This window comes from Pezoporus wallicus, unplaced genomic scaffold (genome assembly GCF_028554395.1).
Source record: "Pezoporus wallicus isolate ANWC-B61680 ecotype Strahan unplaced genomic scaffold, APGP_CSIRO_Pwel_v1 contig_2384, whole genome shotgun sequence".
Taxonomy (NCBI): Eukaryota; Metazoa; Chordata; class Aves; order Psittaciformes; family Psittacidae; genus Pezoporus; species Pezoporus wallicus.
In genome coordinates this window covers 2,004,321-2,022,237 of record NW_026640488.1, presented here as the reverse complement: position 1 = coordinate 2,022,237, position 17,917 = coordinate 2,004,321, and the positions used below count along the sequence as shown (strand labels likewise).

Sequence of the window (17,917 nt, the reverse complement as noted above, 5' to 3'; positions counted from 1 at the left end):
AGCATAATGTTAAACACATCATGCATCATACAAATACCAGTAAGGTCTAGCTGTAAAAACTGTTGTAAATTGGGCTCTGGACTCCTCAGGAATTAATTTAGTTGGTGACCAGGTGGTCACAGATAAACTTTCTTAGACCAGTACTTGCCTTGGAAAGGCTGGTGAATTTCACAGCAGTGGAACACAGTCACAGAGAAAGGGCAAACCAATGACTTCCTGTTTCAAATAGCAGCTCTTCGATTATGTTAACTAAGTTCCCATTGCATAGTGTGTGTCTTCCAGGAGGTAAGCATTGCTGGATCTCGCTAGGTCCTGTGTACATCTAAGTTGAACGTCCATTTACGAGAAACCAAGCTTTAGACAGATTTTTATTTTCCTGGAATACATGATGTTGTCCACATGTTGGTGTTGTACAAACTTATCTGGAGCAAATAACAGCCCAAACTTGTGCAACACGCCTTAAGTAATCACGTAAGGGGGAGGGGGATATCTGGCATGTTTTGTCTCCAAACAGAAGTGAGCATAATGATTAATCTCAGCTTCACGCTAAGGTTTAAATTGCACCCAGAGATGGGGGAAGAGTATCCTTTCAGTTAAAGTTCTGCTTGCTCTTCTCCTGAAGATGACATCAATGAGGATCCTCTGTGTGTTGCTGTGCCTCTGCTTAGCCTGGGTATGAATTTGATTCTTTTCATATCTTTCTGTTTTGAAGAGTGTTTATTAGATAGATAAATTCTGACTGTCATCTAGCTTGTAAAATTCAATGCACACCCATATACACAAGCCTACTGCAACCATTTCACTGCTGGACTTTCATCAATAGTTCTTGAGCATCCAGCTCTCTCTAGTTTTCCTTAATTTGGTTTTGCTGAGTCTACCTGGATTCATGAGCAGCATATACATTAATCCATTAATCTGAATTTCTAGATTCATAGGTGATGCTGTAAGTCTGTGGATGCCTGTGGCTCCAGCCAGACAGGAATTTTCATGTTTATTAGGGTGAATTCTGCTCTCCTTTGGATGGTACTTTAGCAGGGTTTTACACCTACAAATGATACACAATACCTTTATTATAAAACACACATTAAAACCCAAGGATTTCTGTAGCAGCAATATCAGGTTAAACTAGGGCTAAGTAAGAAACAATTTTTAGATAAGGAAACAGATAGACTTGATTTTCAGCTATGTTAATATAAGCTTGTTTTTCTTATTGAGGTCTCAGGCCATAGGTTAGATGTGTTAGATTCTTCACATTTCTCTTTATGACTGTCTTTTGAAGAAAATGCATATTTTAACAAATGACAGAAATTACAGAAAGCCGATGGGACAAAACAGAAGCAGTCATACTGGAGCTGTCAATGCTGAAGGGGCACAAACCACTTAAAAGTAAAGTTTTTATTTGTTACTTTTAAAAGGCCAGATCCTCAGGATTAATCAAACCAGAGTGAATCTGCCAATTTTAATAATACATTCCAGTTTCCCAGGGCTTAACAACAGTATAATGTAGCTATATATAACATATATAAGTAACACAGTAGAAATCCTTACATTGTTTTGGCTTAGAATTAGCTTGTATAGATGCCCTTCTCCTGAGGTTTGAAGAAGATCTCAGTATATTTATTTCTCTTCTTTCCATTAGCACAGTGGAATCCACCCATCAGTGACGTTACTATTTTTATTACAATGTTATTAGCTTTCTTGCTCTTTATGCCAGGCAAAACATGGCTACAAGCTTACATGTAGCAACTGTAATTAAAATCAGAAACACTAATGGGAAAACACTCTTCATATATATATATCTATATTTAAGCCAGTTTTGTGTAGACTGAAGGTGGTAGAATGAAAACACAAATTTAACAATATTGCAGCAAGTGAAAATAGAACATAGGATTTTTTAAGTATTGGCTTTAACTTAACCAGTTTCAATCTGATTTGAAGTTAATTTTATATTTACACACAGAACAAAAGATTTTTATGGAATTAGATTACCATAATATATCTTGAGCATCACCAGCTCTCTACATAGCAGCATTAATTCTAAGAGATGAAAAGCTTTACTCTGACAAAACAAACAAAATCATATCTTCCAAGAAATGTCAGGAATAAAACAGTGCAAGGGCACTGTTCAGTGTGATGCTTTCCAGATGGGTGTAACTGCCACACATCAGCTGTGCCACTGAGTGTCTGAGGACATCAACATTCTGTTTCTGTTCTCTTGGCAGCTGTTTGATTAATCTTGGTTTTGCTTTTGCCCTTTTTCCTCCTGGCAGGCACAAGATGGAGAAAGCACCTTTGAAAAGGAGGGTGGAGGAGTGCGTGGTCCCAGGATTGTGGAGCACATGTCCCAGTCCACCTGCCAGTATGAGAAGAACTGGCCCATCTGTGCAGATGATGACTGGGTGAGCAATGAGCTCTGGGGGCGAAAGAGGGGCCTATCAGTAGAGTGCTCATGGACCTCAGCTGGACTGCTATGATGGGTGCCATGCAGCCAGCATGCAGTTGGGACTTGGGTCTTAGGGAGGATGGGTAAAACTTCACGTCAGGGCAGCCTGGAAAGATCTGCAGGAAAGCAAGAAAGGAAATAATTAGGAGGAAGAAAGAGGTGGAAGTTTGCCAGGGTGTAGAATCAGAAGAGAGCATAAGTCTAGAAAAGAGAGATGAAATAAAAGAAGGTTATACCTAGAAAAAAATAAGAAGGATTTTTTTTTTTTTTAAATAATTTTGATAATTGCCACTTTTGTACTTGGTAAGAAAAAGGCACCAGAAAGATGTGTGACAAAGAAAATCAATAGCTAGAAATAACTTTCTCTTCACTACTTACTTTCTAGGACATTAGATGACAAAAAGTTCAGTAAAAGCTTCATAATGATTGATTGGATGTCTTTGTGTATAAACTGTTCATTTGTCTCTCTCCTGCCTCATGCGTCTTAGCCCATCTCTAGGCTACATTTATTTGATGAAATCTTGCCTAAGAGCTTTAGTCTGTAAGAACATTAAGCTTTTCCAAGGAAAATTTTGCTTAAATAAGTTGGCCTCTAACATCCTTGCTTGAACCAGACAACAGACTTCTTACAGCAACCCTTTGGGAAATACATACATATATATAAAAATGGACATCTGAAGAAAACTTGCAGAATCTTGCCCTAACTTTTTTTTTTTTTTTAATTTTTCATGTGTTTTCAGTGTTGGCCAAAAGTCTGAAAATATAATGCTAAAAAAGTTTTACTCATGAAGATTTTAACACAATTATTTCCATCTTCTGATTTTAGGGTACAAAATGTCCATCAGGCTGCAGAATGCAAGGATTGATTGATGAAACAGACCAGGATTATAGTCACAGAATAGACAAAATCAGGAAGCTGCTCCTAGAAAATCAAAACAACTATAAAAAATCAAATCGGATAGTTGTGGAAACTGTAAATGTACTGAAACCAAACCTGGACAGTGCTCAGAGTGAGTATCTTGCACCCAGTTTATATTGCTGAATAGCTTTTTTTTTTTTTTTTTGTGCATAAGCAATATGTAGTGAAAATATATCATGGAATCATAGAATAGTTAGGGTTGGAAAGGATATGCTGCACTGGACCTTATGAACAAGACCCAGAATAAACATAGTAATTAAGACTCTTAACTGCTAACTAGTAAAAACTAATGTACTTTTTATCTGTCGAGTACTGTGAGAAATATATGCTTAATTACATGTTTTAATTACTTATTTTAAAAAACACTACCCTTTTAGGAAAGAAAATCACACGTGCATAGCTGACTGTGAGGCATTTCTGTTTCAGAGATTGATGATGATTATGGTCGCGTGTCAGGAGAACTGAGACAGAGAATTGTGACATTAAAGCAGAGGGTTGTCACTCAAGTAAACAGAATTAAAGCTCTGCAGAGCAGCATCCAGGAACAGGTGACAGAGATGAAGCGCTTGGAGGTGGGTAGCTGCTATGTAGTTTCCATTCTTTCTAGGGCTTAGCTACAGAAGGAGGGTCTATCCATTACACTGTACATGGTGAGCAGTGCCCCCTCTAGAAGAAAACTTGATGCAACTCTCACAGGACCTGATTTGCTGAAACAAATCCCCAAATTAGTTGCTTTTTGTGCAGCTAGGTTTGGAAACGAGTATGAGCTCAGGAGGACTCATTTCTCACTTCTCTCAAAGATCTTATATCTACTGATAACTGGCTCTGCAGGAGGTGTTTCTCCTCCTATAAGGAGTTGCTGAGCAGCTAGGATGAGAGGGGTGTACCCTGTCCTTCCCTAGTGCTACCACTGCTGCCCAAGCCAGTGCTGGCACTAGAGCCCATGTTCCCAAGCTACAGGCAATCCTTTTGACAGTAATGAAAGCAAAAGTCCTGGCACAAACAGTGGTTTTGCTCAAAAGCCTGTTTTGATCCCCAGATCAGAGATCCATCTTTTGAATCATCTAGGAAAGCAGTGGTAGCCTCAGTATGGCAGGCCTCACAGCAGGGCCATGACAGGCTCTGGGACAAGCCCAGTGTCTTGCCCTCTCCTTGGAGGACTCATTTCTGTCCCGGTCCCCAGGGAGTTGCCCAGGTCTACAGCACTCCCTCCAGACCCAGGAAGACACCCCTATGCACCAAGCATAAATGGAGCAGAGACTGGGAACGTGCTACAATGCACTTCTCCGTGGAGCTCATGTGCAGTGTGCTATTGCATGTGTTGTATTTATTGGAAATAAACCCAGGGGTTATTTCAAAACTGAGCTTTGGAAAAGCTCTGCTGTAGGTGGGAGGTGCCAGGATCCCTCACCTTTCCTCCAGTCCAATTAAAGAATACACTTGCTTGAGAAAGTCAGGAAAGGTCCCTAACCAAATTATTTCTCTCTGTTTACATAGGTGGACATTGATATTAAGATACGAGCTTGCAAAGGAACCTGTGATAGAAGTTTTGATTACCAGGTGGACAAAGAAAGCTATGACAATATCCAGAAGCAGCTTACCCAAGCCAACTCCATCAACTTGCACCCAGAGCTTCAAACAACCACCTTGAGCACGCTGAAAATGAGGCCAATTAAGGACTCAAATGTTCCTGAGCATTTTAAGCATAAGCCTCTGCCAGAAATGCAAGCTCTGAATATAATTAATAACATCAAGCAGATGCAAGTGGTATTAGAAAGATCAGAAACAGACACAAAGTCCTCCCGAGGCGACAGCGTGTATCTCGCGGCAGAATCAAGGGGGGATGGACCTTCACACACCAGCAAATTAGTTACTCCTACTCACGGGAGAGAAACTATTAGTCTGGGAGACAAAACCTCCTCCACTGTCCGTAGATGCACCAAAACTACCACCAAAAGAGTTGTCACTGGCCCCGATGGCCCTAGAGAAGAAGTAGTTGAAAAAACAGTTTCTTCTGATGGCTCAGACTGCTCCTATTTGCAAGGGGCAGGAAATGTTAGAGAGGAAGGGAGCATGTACCATGTTGGTGGGACAGATGGCTTCCACAAGCTAGAGAGGTTATTCCCTGAGCTAGAGTCCTTTTTTACTCCTGACTCTGCATCCACTGCTAGCAAGCACTTTGGTGGATCAAGCAGCATTTCATCTAGCAGCCACGCAACTGGTACAGGCAGTAGCCACTTAGGTACTGGAGTATCCAGTCATTCGGGGACTTATGGGGAGAAAGGCAAATTTACAGACTTAGGAGAGGAGGAAGAAGATGACTTTGGAGGACTTCACCTTCAGCCATCTGGATTGCCATCTGGCAGCGCAAGTCACTCCAAGACTGTAGTGACCAGCGCCTCTTCTAGTTTCAACAAGGGAGGCTCCACTTTTGAAACCAAATCCCTAAAGACCCGTGAAATAACTGAGGAGCTAGGTGGGGTGCAACATGATCAGAGTGCAGAGGATACCCCAGACTTTCAGGCACGCAGCATCAGACCATCAGGAAAGAAGCAAAGGAGAGCCAGCACTGGGAAAGGTACACAGGCATCACAGAAGTAGTTAATTGAGGTAGTGGAGCCAAACTCCATCAATAACCAAACTGACACATTGGTTTCAGATACCGTAGTAAAACAGTGTGATGTTAAAATGTGAACACTGTGTCCATTTATTGCCATCTTGGAAACAAAAAGGAAAATATTTCATTGATACGCGGGTATTACATAGACAATTCACAATTTAAGATGTATGTAGTTTTCTTCTCTGAATCCTTTTTAATGTTGCCTGTCCCTATACCTAGTGTATTTCAAGACATGTTTAACAATTTTCCTCAGAACTATTGGTACTTGGATTCCTCTGAACCTTTTATTAAATTTTGCTGATAACTCCTGTCAAACCAGATCAACTTTTTTTTTTAGACTGTGATGATATCCGCCAGAAACACACTTTTGGTGCCAAAAGTGGCATTTTCAAAATCAAGCCAGCGGGATCGAATAAGGTTTTGTCAGTTTATTGCGACCAAGAGACAACTTTGGGAGGATGGCTATTGATCCAACAGAGAATGGATGGATCAGTGAATTTTAACCGGACCTGGCAAGACTACAAGAGAGGTTTCGGCAGCGTGGATGGCAAAGGGCAAGGAGAGTTCTGGCTGGGCAATGAAAACATACACTTGCTGACTCAAAACGACACTCTCCTTCGGGTAGAGTTAGAGGACTGGGATGGAAATGCTGAGTATGCAGAGTATATCATACAGGTAGGATCTGAAGCAGAAGGGTACGCCCTTGCCGTGTCCTCTTATGAGGGGACTGCTGGGGATGCGCTGATAGAGGGCTGGCTGGAAGATGGCACTGAATACACATCCCATGCCCAGATGCGGTTTAGCACCTTCGACCGGGACCAGGACCGCTGGGAGGAGAGCTGTGCAGAGATGTACGGGGGCGGCTGGTGGTACAACAGCTGCCAGGCAGCCAACCTCAATGGCATTTACTACCTGGGGGGCCACTATGACCCCAGGTACAACGTTCCTTATGAGATCGAAAATGGTGTGGTCTGGCTGCCATTTAGAGCCTCTGACTATTCCCTCAAAATTGTTAGAATGAAAATCAGGCCCATAGAAACCATGTAGAAAGACAGGCTTTTAATGTATGTTACAATTTTATGTTGAAAAGATTTTTTTATATGTGAATGTGCATGATGTACCTTTACTCTGTGAATTTGAAGGCAACTGGGCACATCTGTGGCTTTAAAAATAAACACTGATTAATAATCAACAAAACAGTTCTTTCATCTTATTTGCAATTTCTAAAACTTTTCAGGGAAACATTGATTTTAAACCCCTTTTTATATGAACTTTGTCTCTGCCTTTCACAAGAGTAGAATCACAGAATAGTTACAGCTGGAAAGGACCTTAAGATCACCTAGTTCCAAACCCCCAGCAATGGGCAGGGACACCTCATCCTAGAGAATGCCATCCAGAGTTCTGTCTTTGACAGGTCACACCTAAGCTGGAGCTAAAAATATTTATAATTTGAATTATTTATTTTGTTTAAAAGTGTTAAAGAAATAAGATAATTTAGAAGTATGTTCACCACGAAGTCCTGCCTCCGCTAGCATCAATCATGAAAGTCTGATCAAGTTCAACAGTCATGCTTCTGGGTGTCCGTTTTGTCCATTTCCATTTTGAGGGCAGCATAACAGTATCAGAGGAGTCAGTTCTCAGGCAGAGCCACAGATGGTTTGGGTTCTTGCTTTTGTCACAGACCTAACATGGAGTACACTTTGATAAATGGTGCATCCATTTTAGGACTAACTTTTCAGGATCTCCTAAGGTGTGGTTTTACAAATATGGACATAGACCTTCCATCCCTTTGATGAATTCTAGGCAGATTGCCACGCATACTGTAGCATCAAAATAAGACAGATCATGATAAATCACCAAAATACAACTTCTCAGAACAGGCAATTATTTTCTAGTGACCACTAAAAGGTTATGACTATAACCAGCACAAGCAAGATATGCATCATCCGGATGGCAGTAGTATGTAGCCTGTAAACCAAGTATCTTTCCTTGGTTTAGAATGTTCCTTGGCACATGTGTCAAGCAAGGATTCTTCTACAGGTAAGGTGTTTAAATCAGCAACTTACTGAGAGTGTATGGTAAGGTTTTTTTAGCAAAAAGCTGGTGCATGGAAAAACAATTATATCAGTTACACAACTGCACAAGAACATGCTGACATAAAATTATACAAGTACTTACTCTGTTTAATATTTCTGTGCTTCTGTTGAGAAACAAGCATGAGCAAACTTTCTTGCCTCCAACCTCATTGGCCAGCGTGTTTCATACTATTTAATAGTATCACTAAATATTGGCAAAATAGCTCACTTTGAGCCTTTTCCCAGTGCTTCTCAAACACAGCCACTGTCTAACCTTTTTGGAGAGTCTGCTGAAGACCAAAGACATCTTTACAGCCAAGTGCAGAGAAGCATCCGTACTGTTGGAAAATGGGCTTCTGCTTTACACCTTGTTTTCTTGTTCCCTAGCCTCAGTGGAAGCCTGCCTGTGGGAATGCTGCACATTTGCACTCATGTATTTAGATGATGCCATTATATCTCCTCCTTGCCCTCCCAAACTCCATAGATTAACACAAGAGGTTACAGATGGGATCCATCTACTGCTAGCTATCTGGGTTGCTTCCTCTATGGAGGAAGGCAGTCCCCTCTGAAAGTTGTTCAATCCTGCCTACCAGGCTTGGGAAGTCCTGTCTTTGGGACAACCTCTGCTTCTGGCTACATAGGGAAGCACAGACTACCAACTTCAGTGAAACACATAATCTCCCCTATGACTGGAGTCACTAATTGCTCTAGTCCCACAAAAGTGATTGCATGAAAAACATATCAGCCAGGTCTTCTATTGCTGTATTTTATTCTGTGATAAAAGTAAGTTTAATATCTTCATCAACAACATAGACAGTAGGATTGACTGCATTGTCAGCAAGTTTGCAGATCACACCAAGCTAAGGTTGGTGCAGTTGACACACCCAAGGGACAGGAAGATATCCAGCAGGACTTGGACAGGCTCGAGAGGTGGGCCCATGCGAACCTCATGAAGTTCAACAGGGCCACGTGCTGGGTCCTGAACCTGGGTAGGGGCAACTCCCAGTATCAATACAGGCTGGGGGATAAAGAGATTGAGAGCATCCCTGAGGAAAAGGCCCTGGGGGTGCTGGTGGATGAAAGATTGGGTATGAGCTGGCAACATGTGCCTGCAGCCCTGGAGGCCAATCCTAAGGAGTGTGGCCAGAAGGTCAAGAGAGATAGTTCTGCCCCTCTACTCTGCTTTGGTGAGACCTTGCCTGGAGTACTGCATCCAGCTCTGGAGTCCTCAGTCTAGGAAAGACATGGACCTGTTGGAGAGGGTACAGAGGAGGGCCACAAAAATGATCAGAGATATGGAACAGCTCTCCTTTAAGGAACATCTGAGCAGGGCTTCTTGTGATAGAACAATGAGCAATGTTTTTAAACTAAAAGAGAGGAGATTCAGGCTGGATGTGACAAAAAAAAAATTTACACAGAGGGTGGTAAAGCACTGGCACACGTTGTCCAGGGAGATGGTGGATGTACCACCCCTGAGGACATTCAAGGCCAGGCTGGAGGTGGCTTCTGGGCAACCTGATCTAGTTGAAGATGACCCTGCTCACTGGAAAGGGCTTGGACTAGATGACCTTTGAAGGTCCCTTCCAACCCAAACTATTCTATGATTGTATGATTCTATGGTGTGGGATGGTGGAAGAGATATTGAGAGGCACAGTATGTGAGCCAGATCCCAGGAAAGGGCATATTTTATCCAGCATACAGGGTTTGAACTAAGTGACTGGTGACCTACCCATTTGTTAGATAGTGTCTTTTCACTTTATTCCTTCTCAACTTTTTACACAGGTAGTTGCCATTATAATATAAAAGAAAATTACTGTCCCTTATTTAGTGGAATGTGTTCGCTCCTTCCCAGATAATTCATAAATATGTAGGAATCATGTGAACAAAACTTTAGTTTTAAGGCTTTATTTAGTTTTCAGAAAACAGAATAATCCTCTCCCTCTTCAAATGTGGTATAGAAGTCCGTTGTGAAACAAGTCGGGATTGTTTTTTTTTTATCAGTGCTATTCTATACTAGCTACCACTGTCTTGTGAACAAGCAAAAAATGGAACAAAATACACTTGAGTTATTTTCATCAGTCAGATTTTGATTTACAGTTGACATTGCTTTTCACTTTAGGTCACAATATGCTCATACATACATATTTGGCTCTCATACGTAAAAACAAGCCTGAATACCATGCCTAAAAAGATAACCAAGTACAAATATTAAAAGAAAATCCCTGATTCTGTACATTTTGATAACAGTTAATGTGGAAAGTATGGCCTGATTTTCATGCTCATCTTCTTCATTGAATACCATGACCCTTTCCAATTCATCCATACAACACCATCATCTGTACCGTGTTTTGCCATATCCCAGCTGTAGGCCCCTCCCCAGTAGTATCTACCATTGGGGTTGGCTGAGTGGCAGCGGTTGTACCACCATCCACCACCATCTTCTTTGGAGCACTGTTTTCTTGGATCTGTAGTTAACCTGATGAAGGGAAGAATGACGAACTGTAAGCAAACAGATCAACAGAGTACATACACCTGCGACTGTACTGAAATTTTCAAACCGTAATAAATATGTAGTGACAGGACAAGGGGAATGGCTTTAAGATGACAGAGGGGAGATTTAGATTAGATATTAGGAAAAAAATTTTCACTATGAGGGTGATGAGACACTGGCACAGGTTGCCCAGAGAAGCTGGGGATGTCCCATCCCTGGCAGTGTTCAAGGCAAGTTGGATGGGGCTTTGAGCAACTTGGTCTAGTGGAAGGTGTCCCTGCCTGTGGCAGGGGGTTGGAAATAGGTGATCTTAAAGGTGCCTTCCAATCCAAAACATTCTATGATTCTATGACCCAGTATGTGTTACTGGAGTGAGTAACAATATTCCTACTTAAGCAAGACAGTGCCATCAGCACATAGAACAATATTGCATCCAGATCTGCGGATTTGCCTATGGTAACATCATTCATGGAATGAATAAAATTCAGTGTGCTTGCTTCTTACTTGTTTGTAGAGCTGCACTAACATTTTATATAGTTTTACCTGCCCTTGGCTATGTCAAAAGAACTGCATGGACATTTGGCTGATAACTTGCAGGGATAAAGCACATTTTAATAAACTACAAAATCCTGTGAAAACTAACAGCAAACTAAAGAAATATTATATACTCAGTTCTATTATTTTTTTAAATTTCTAACACAAGTACATACCATCCATCATTGTCTCTGTCAAAAGTACTGAAGAACATGCCATTGTGAATTGTCATTGTTCTGTTTTCTCCATGCATCTGTGAAGCTCCTTCCATTAGCGCATTGCCTGCATTGCCTTTGTAGTTACTAACTGAAAGTTGGTACTTGTTTCCTTCATTCTGTATGGTGAAACCTCCATAATGAGCGGACACTTTATTGCCATTCCAGTCTTCCATTTCAATTAAAACTTCAGTGGGCCCTATTTTGGTAAGTTGGCTGATTTTGTCATTTCCAAGCCAATATTCACCTGAGAAGCAACAAGTGATTGCTCTGTGAAATAGACTTCAAATATACTTCAAGGCAAATCTATTATTTGCCTATAGGTCTGCCTAAAAGTGGATTAGTTAATTAAAAGAAAAAAAAATCAAGATCTTAAAGAAATACAAGAAAACAGTTTCAGTAAGAAGAGCTCTTTGTGTTTCACGCTCGGTGTTTTACCTGGTGTATCACAGTAGTTCTTCCCTCCACTCTTTGCAACATTGCCAAATCCTTTTTTATACTGATCCCATACTCTTCCGAAATTAACACTGCCATCCTGGCGGTTCTGAATCAATGTCCAGCCTGCAGGAGCAACAGTTTTTAGATTAAATTGCCATTAAGAAAGGAACACGAATTGTTAAGATACAGTCCTTTGATCTTCATCTCAAGACAAGTGGAGCATATTGCATCAGGTCTGAATTTTCAAGCTCAGTCTTACCATTCTTACTCACACTTAAGTAGTGCCTTGCTTCATAAGGAAAGGTGGGAAAAGCAGAACTTGAAGGACTGCCCTGGTCTTTTGTCTAGCACATGGTAGCAGGGTAAGGAATGAGACAGGCTTTCCTGGTCTGCCCACCCAGATATTGTTTATTCTAGTCACAGTAAGATACGTTTTTATTTGCCAACCCTATCCCAGCAATTTATCTCCAGTTTCATTATAGAAGTATCCTACTGTGCATTTGAAGAAGACCGAGAAGACTTTTCAGAATCAGTCAATCATACTTAAACCTCAAGTAATTACAAAAGTGATAACTCCATATTAGTTGTTATAAAATGCAAATTACTAAAATGTTTTTTGAAACATCCATATTAATTAATATTTTAACACCCCAGTTATTTCACACTAACCTCCGTTATCTGTTTCCATGTCACAGTATACTCTGTATGGTCTGACGAAAGGATCTGGCTGGATGAGGTACATTTCAGATGTCTCGCCTCCTTTTCTGATAATATCCTCACATTCTGAGAGAATAACCAGAGACTGTTACTGAAAAAGCTATGAACTTCTTCAACAATCTTCTTATCCTTTTGTTTGATGATTATAAGAGAACAATTTTAAATATACATATAATTCTACTTTCATTTTGATTTCTGTGATACATGATGTGAAAGAGTGAAGGAAGAAAGAACAGCTCACTTTCATTGTTCTACTTTTCCAAATAGGAATTTCTAAAAGTTCAGACTGAGTGGTGGAAGACTGTATATTTCACAAAGACTTTTTGAACTAGACAAACTCGTGAAAGAACCTTTCCTGACTAAAAAAAAAAAAGGGTCACAAATGTATCACCTCCACCTTACAAAACGCTGAAGCACCTATTTCTTTAAAATGCCACTAGCAAAGACTGATCTTGCGTAAGAAGATTTTTGGTCTGACCAGTATAGACATCTGTGAAAGGTTTTTTGCATTTAGGATAACCTTCCATTTTTTCTGCTATCCTAATCAATGACAGACTTCAGAGCTCATTCAAATCAATTGAATGATGCATCTATCTATTTGCACAGTGATATAAATGGGAGGATTGATGTCATTATAGGTGAATAAGTACCTTTGCCTGAAACCACTGGAATATTGCAGGAAACAACACATGGGGAACGGCAGTAGTCTGTCTGGGTTGCAATGGCATTTTCTAGTTTTTGTATCTTTTTGTGTAAAGTATCCACAACTGAACGAAGGACCCTGAGGCTAGATGGGATGTTATTGTCCAGATTATCCTTTATATAATTATAATGCAATTCCACTTCTGTGTTGTACTGAGAAAGTATATCATCATTGTCTAGAAAAGCAAAGAGATGAAAAGCAGATTAGTTTTCAACATGTTTTCCAGTTACGGAATAATAAAGAGCAATCTGTAACCACAACTTAATAAGCCACTTCTTTCCTTAGCAGGGAGGAAGGACAGGCATTTCATTTGCTTGCATTTCCACAATGCAAAAAAATATGCAGAGATTCTCAGGAAAGTGGTGCATATGTATTGTTATTTCTTTGCTAGCTATTAGGTTTATCAGTGGTGCTATATTCTGCAAAGAACTATAATGAGTTTCTCTCTAGGGAGCCATAGTGCCAAGCCAGGTGCTGGGCATAACACATTGGATGGACATAGGAAAGCAGGTAAGGGGGAACACATGACCTTCATGTTTAGGGGCTTCATATGAATCTTGCCTTGGTATGAGATCCATTCCTTTGACCCTCTCAAATGATTCTTTTTTTAAGATTTAAGAGGACATGGTTATGGAACCCTGCTTTGCTAGATATTCCATTGTATTTTTAAGTTTTTGAAGAAATTCCATTAACAACAGCGGCAATACCAATAGAATTGAAATAGCATTTACACTAGTAATTCATAGAAATAACATACCTCTTCTTTGTTTTTGCCTATTTACCAATTTATCATCTAGAACATTCACATATTCATAGAAAGTTGCAGAGGTTTCAGACAGCTTGCTCACTTTGTCCTTTAGATCACGAACAACTGATTTCACATTTTTTTCCTGTTTTACCAGTGTAGTTTGCAGCTCGCATCCAGTTGGACACAGCACTCCCTTAAAAACAACAAACAATCAATAAAGTCAATATAAAAAGTATCTATTTCCATTAGTGTATGACCACACCTCTGAATGCACTGAATAGTTAGCAGTGTGAGACCAGATATTTAACTATCTAGATAAGCACTCAAGACATCAAACTTTTGCAAAGCAGCTGCAGCTGAAGGTCAGGCAGGAGCCCTGAGTTCCCCGTAAGGATTCTTTCATAGAAGATCTTAGGAAAAGCCCTCTCTCTTCATACTTTTTTGGTCCACTATTTGCTTTTCACTTTTCTGCCCTGCTAAATGTTCACAGTGTTAGGCCACCTGAACTATGATTAAAACCTATCAGGAACTACCTGGTGCCTGTGCCATGTTTATACCTACTCCTCTCCTCTTTCTCTGTCCTCAGAGAATCAACCATGTTATCCATACCTTGTTATAGATATCTGTTGTGAAACAGCCACACAATTCATTTAAAAATTACCATCTCAAGAAACTAGGCACCCTTGCTTCCGCAACAAGTGCTGCACCGTCACGGACAGCAATGTTTTAAAAAGAGGTGGGAAATTCTGAGGTCCTGTAAGAACCAAAATACCCAGGCAGCAGTGGGACTTACCACAACTGTGTACTCATTAAGCTTTAACAGACTTCATTTGTTGGCAACCTCCATACTCAAATTTGCTCCCAGACAACAAAATGTCCCTTAGCACTGTCACAGCTTGCATTTTCCAGCAGAGAGCACAGCAGGGACTACTGCAAGGGTGCAAGGAGTATGCTAGGTCTCAGCATGCTTGCACACTTCTACGTAAGTACTGGGGCAATGACTGAGGGTAATTAGTTTGAAACGAATGGGAGGTTACTTTTTTGCTCTCCAGGTTCCTTGAGATTATCTGAAATTCAAGCCAGTGCTTCTGCAGTGGGTTTTTTGGGGTGTTTTTTTTTTTTTCCTTCTTAACAGTTACATGTTCAAAATCATATGGATACTGCAGGCTAACCCACAGGTACTTCCTTTCCTCATTTGCAGTTCAAATCCCATTGGCTGTCTGACTCTGTGACGAATCCTATGAGCTCTGTGTCATTACCTTTTCTGAATGCAGTCCTACCAAACTCAAATAAAATGAAGCAAAGTTGGACTGCTTTAAATGAATGACTGTCCCTTGTGTGGCAAAGAAAACTCCATGTTGGGTGCACTAGAAGAAAAGGACAGTCTCTTATCAGCAGGCAGACACCTACCAGCTCTTCTAAAGGATGCTTACAGCCACCAGCATCGGGGTATATGATACGTTCTTTCTTGTCTCCTGGTTTCACTCTCTTTGGGGGCCGCGGCTGGTATCCAGTTCCACTGATGGGAGGTGCTACGGGCCGGAGTGTGGGAGCCACTTCCCGCCTTTTGTCCAGGGGTCGGTGGCCTCGAACCCCAAGCTGAGGGCTGTCATCCTGCAAAACCAAGGAGGGAGGAAACTGAATCTGGGATTGCTGTTGTAAAACGTGATGCACAGGGTAGAGGCATCCATTCTTTAGTATCTTAAACAGCAAGGAGAACCATGGAATGGAATGCAAAAAAGCAATAATGGAAACATTACGCTGGCATTATCTAAAAGTCATTGCTATGCCTCTCTTGTAAAACTAGTCACACTCCCTCTACCCTGATATAGACAAACTAAAAAGTCTTCAAACCAAAGCAAAACAGTATTTCAGTAGCTCATTCTGATCAAGAATAAAGTTTATGTAGTTCGGAGCCACTAAGCACCATGAGGCCATGTAGTAGGATACAAAACCAAACCCCAACACATTCTTGGGCTTAAGAAGAATATTCAGCATTATGTTATCAGTGTCCCAATTTTTCATCAGGCTACAGGAAAATTTGTAAGGTCTCAGAAAATCAAGCCACAGTCAAATACATCATCAGGTCTCAGGCCACATGCCAGATATTAACTGATGGAATTAGGAAAAGCATTCAATGCTGTCTCTCGGGCTAGGTTTTTAGAGCTTGCTCTGATGCATATGTTCCCCATCCCTGCCAGAAATGGTAAAATCTAAGAGGCTGTGAAGGAAAACAGGCCCTAAACGGTTGTTGAAATTAAACTATTTGAATTAATAGTTGTTTGATCTACAGAATCAAAATCTTCAACAATCTCAGATTCCACTCCAACTTAGCTACAAATAATAAACATTTGTAGGAAACCAGGATCAGGACTTCAAGTGGTTTCAAAAGTAGGCAGCATACAAATCACAAAATTCCTGAATTAGCCTTCCTTAGCATGGTAGCGTTATCAGTAGTAAACATACAGACACAAATGTTTAGATTGTACTAGAGAAAATCACCACATTTTGGCTACCCTGACCTATGTAATTTTTGCAGGAATTTTCAAAAATATAAAAAAATATACTGAGATTCTAAATTATATTTTCCATTAAACATTTTACTTAAAATTACATACAGGTTAAACTGTTATTTTAGATTGATCCTCACGCTTGCCTTTTTTGTTTAACAATTGCTACCTCTCCATTTCTAATGTTAAGCTGTGAGCTGGCAATGTCTATTGAGTCCACAGGGAAGTTTTTACTGGCTTTGAGACAGGACATGATTAATTACACATTAATTCTGCTCTTTTGCACCTGACACTACTTGTGTGTAACATCATCAACAGCATTGCTAAATTAATATTTTTAACAAAATTCAGCTAAATAATTAATCTTACCATTGGACATTTTTCATTCCCTACAGAAGAATAAAATAAATAGGAATAAAATATCCAAACTGAGAAAAGAACTATCATGCAGTTACATGTACATGAATATATAATACAAAGGTCATTTCTTTTAACACTTCAAGTGGGCATAAAGAATATGCACTGGATCATTTTTTCCCACAGCTTCAAACTTAGTTAATTCACATAAGTCATGCACACAATTAAATTAATTATTAATAATTATTATAATTATTATCATAATTATAATTATTATTGCTCTTATTATTATTGATGATCAGTACTACAACCTCATCATCATAGTCTGTAGAGGCCTGGGGTTTAACAGAGGAAACACAGAGCAGGAACAGCAGGAGCAGTTTCATGGTGCTGGCTTGCTTGAGCAGTTCAGTGACTTTCTCCCACCAGCAGCTCTGACAGGGAGATGTCCTCTCTATTCCCATATATATAGGCGGCAATCCTAATTTCCAGCTTCACAGTGATAGGATCAACCCTTCTGAGCAATCACTGTATGTCTGTTAATATTCAACCTTTCTCTTCACTGTGTGCCGGAATGCATTTGTTGTTGAGCAATTTCTTTGGACAAATCTTATCTACATGTCCCAGAGACCTCTGTTGGTGCTGGCACCAAATAGATGTTTAAATCCTTAAAAGTATCTCCTGCTCAGATTACGCAAGGTTACAATTTTCTCAAAAATCACAAGTCTTTCAAAATAGCTGAAAAGGTGAACATCAAAAGAAAAAAAAAACCAACACATCATATCTCACTGTGATGTCTCCCTTTTTTCTCTGCTCAATATTTGAGCATTTCAGAAATATCACATAAATTTGAATTAAACTCACATCATACAGATTGCTACATTCTTCTGGTGCCTGAGAGGTATGCAAGTCTTTGGGTCTCTTTAAGTACAAGAGCAAAAAGGAGTATATTATGTTCAATATGTAAATAATTTTGAATGAAAACATTAAAGATCAGATGAATATTGTAAGCTATTCCACCACTTTAGTATTGTAAATTAACTAAAGTAAATAATTTTACATATGAATTTGCTGGTTTTATTTTTTTAATACAAAAAGTATATCTGTTGAATATTATTTACAGGTTTTTAATAATCTTTTAAAAGAA

The 17,917-nt window shown here is 39.9% G+C and overlaps 2 protein-coding genes across 2 annotated transcripts; one reads left to right on the top strand and one right to left on the bottom strand.

Annotated features, from left to right (window-relative positions):
• The first annotated feature begins 525 nt into the window (after nt 1-525).
• FGA (fibrinogen alpha chain) lies at nt 526-7,179 on the top strand. Its single transcript, XM_057419131.1, has 6 exons — nt 526-673; nt 2,271-2,399; nt 3,270-3,453; nt 3,789-3,934; nt 4,860-5,940; nt 6,320-7,179. The coding sequence occupies exons 1-6, from the start codon at nt 623-625 to the stop codon at nt 7,027-7,029; spliced, it is 2,301 nt and encodes a 766-aa protein (XP_057275114.1). The 5' UTR covers nt 526-622; the 3' UTR covers nt 7,030-7,179.
• A 2,757-nt stretch (nt 7,180-9,936) lies between these two features.
• Nucleotides 9,937-17,241, bottom strand: FGB (fibrinogen beta chain). Its single transcript, XM_057419139.1, has 8 exons — nt 17,082-17,241; nt 15,314-15,517; nt 13,913-14,096; nt 13,103-13,330; nt 12,405-12,518; nt 11,736-11,858; nt 11,259-11,544; nt 9,937-10,533 (listed from the first exon to the last, which is right to left on the bottom strand). The coding sequence occupies exons 1-8, from the start codon at nt 17,232-17,234 to the stop codon at nt 10,305-10,307; spliced, it is 1,521 nt and encodes a 506-aa protein (XP_057275122.1). The 5' UTR covers nt 17,235-17,241; the 3' UTR covers nt 9,937-10,304.
• Nucleotides 17,242-17,917: the final 676 nt, after the last annotated feature.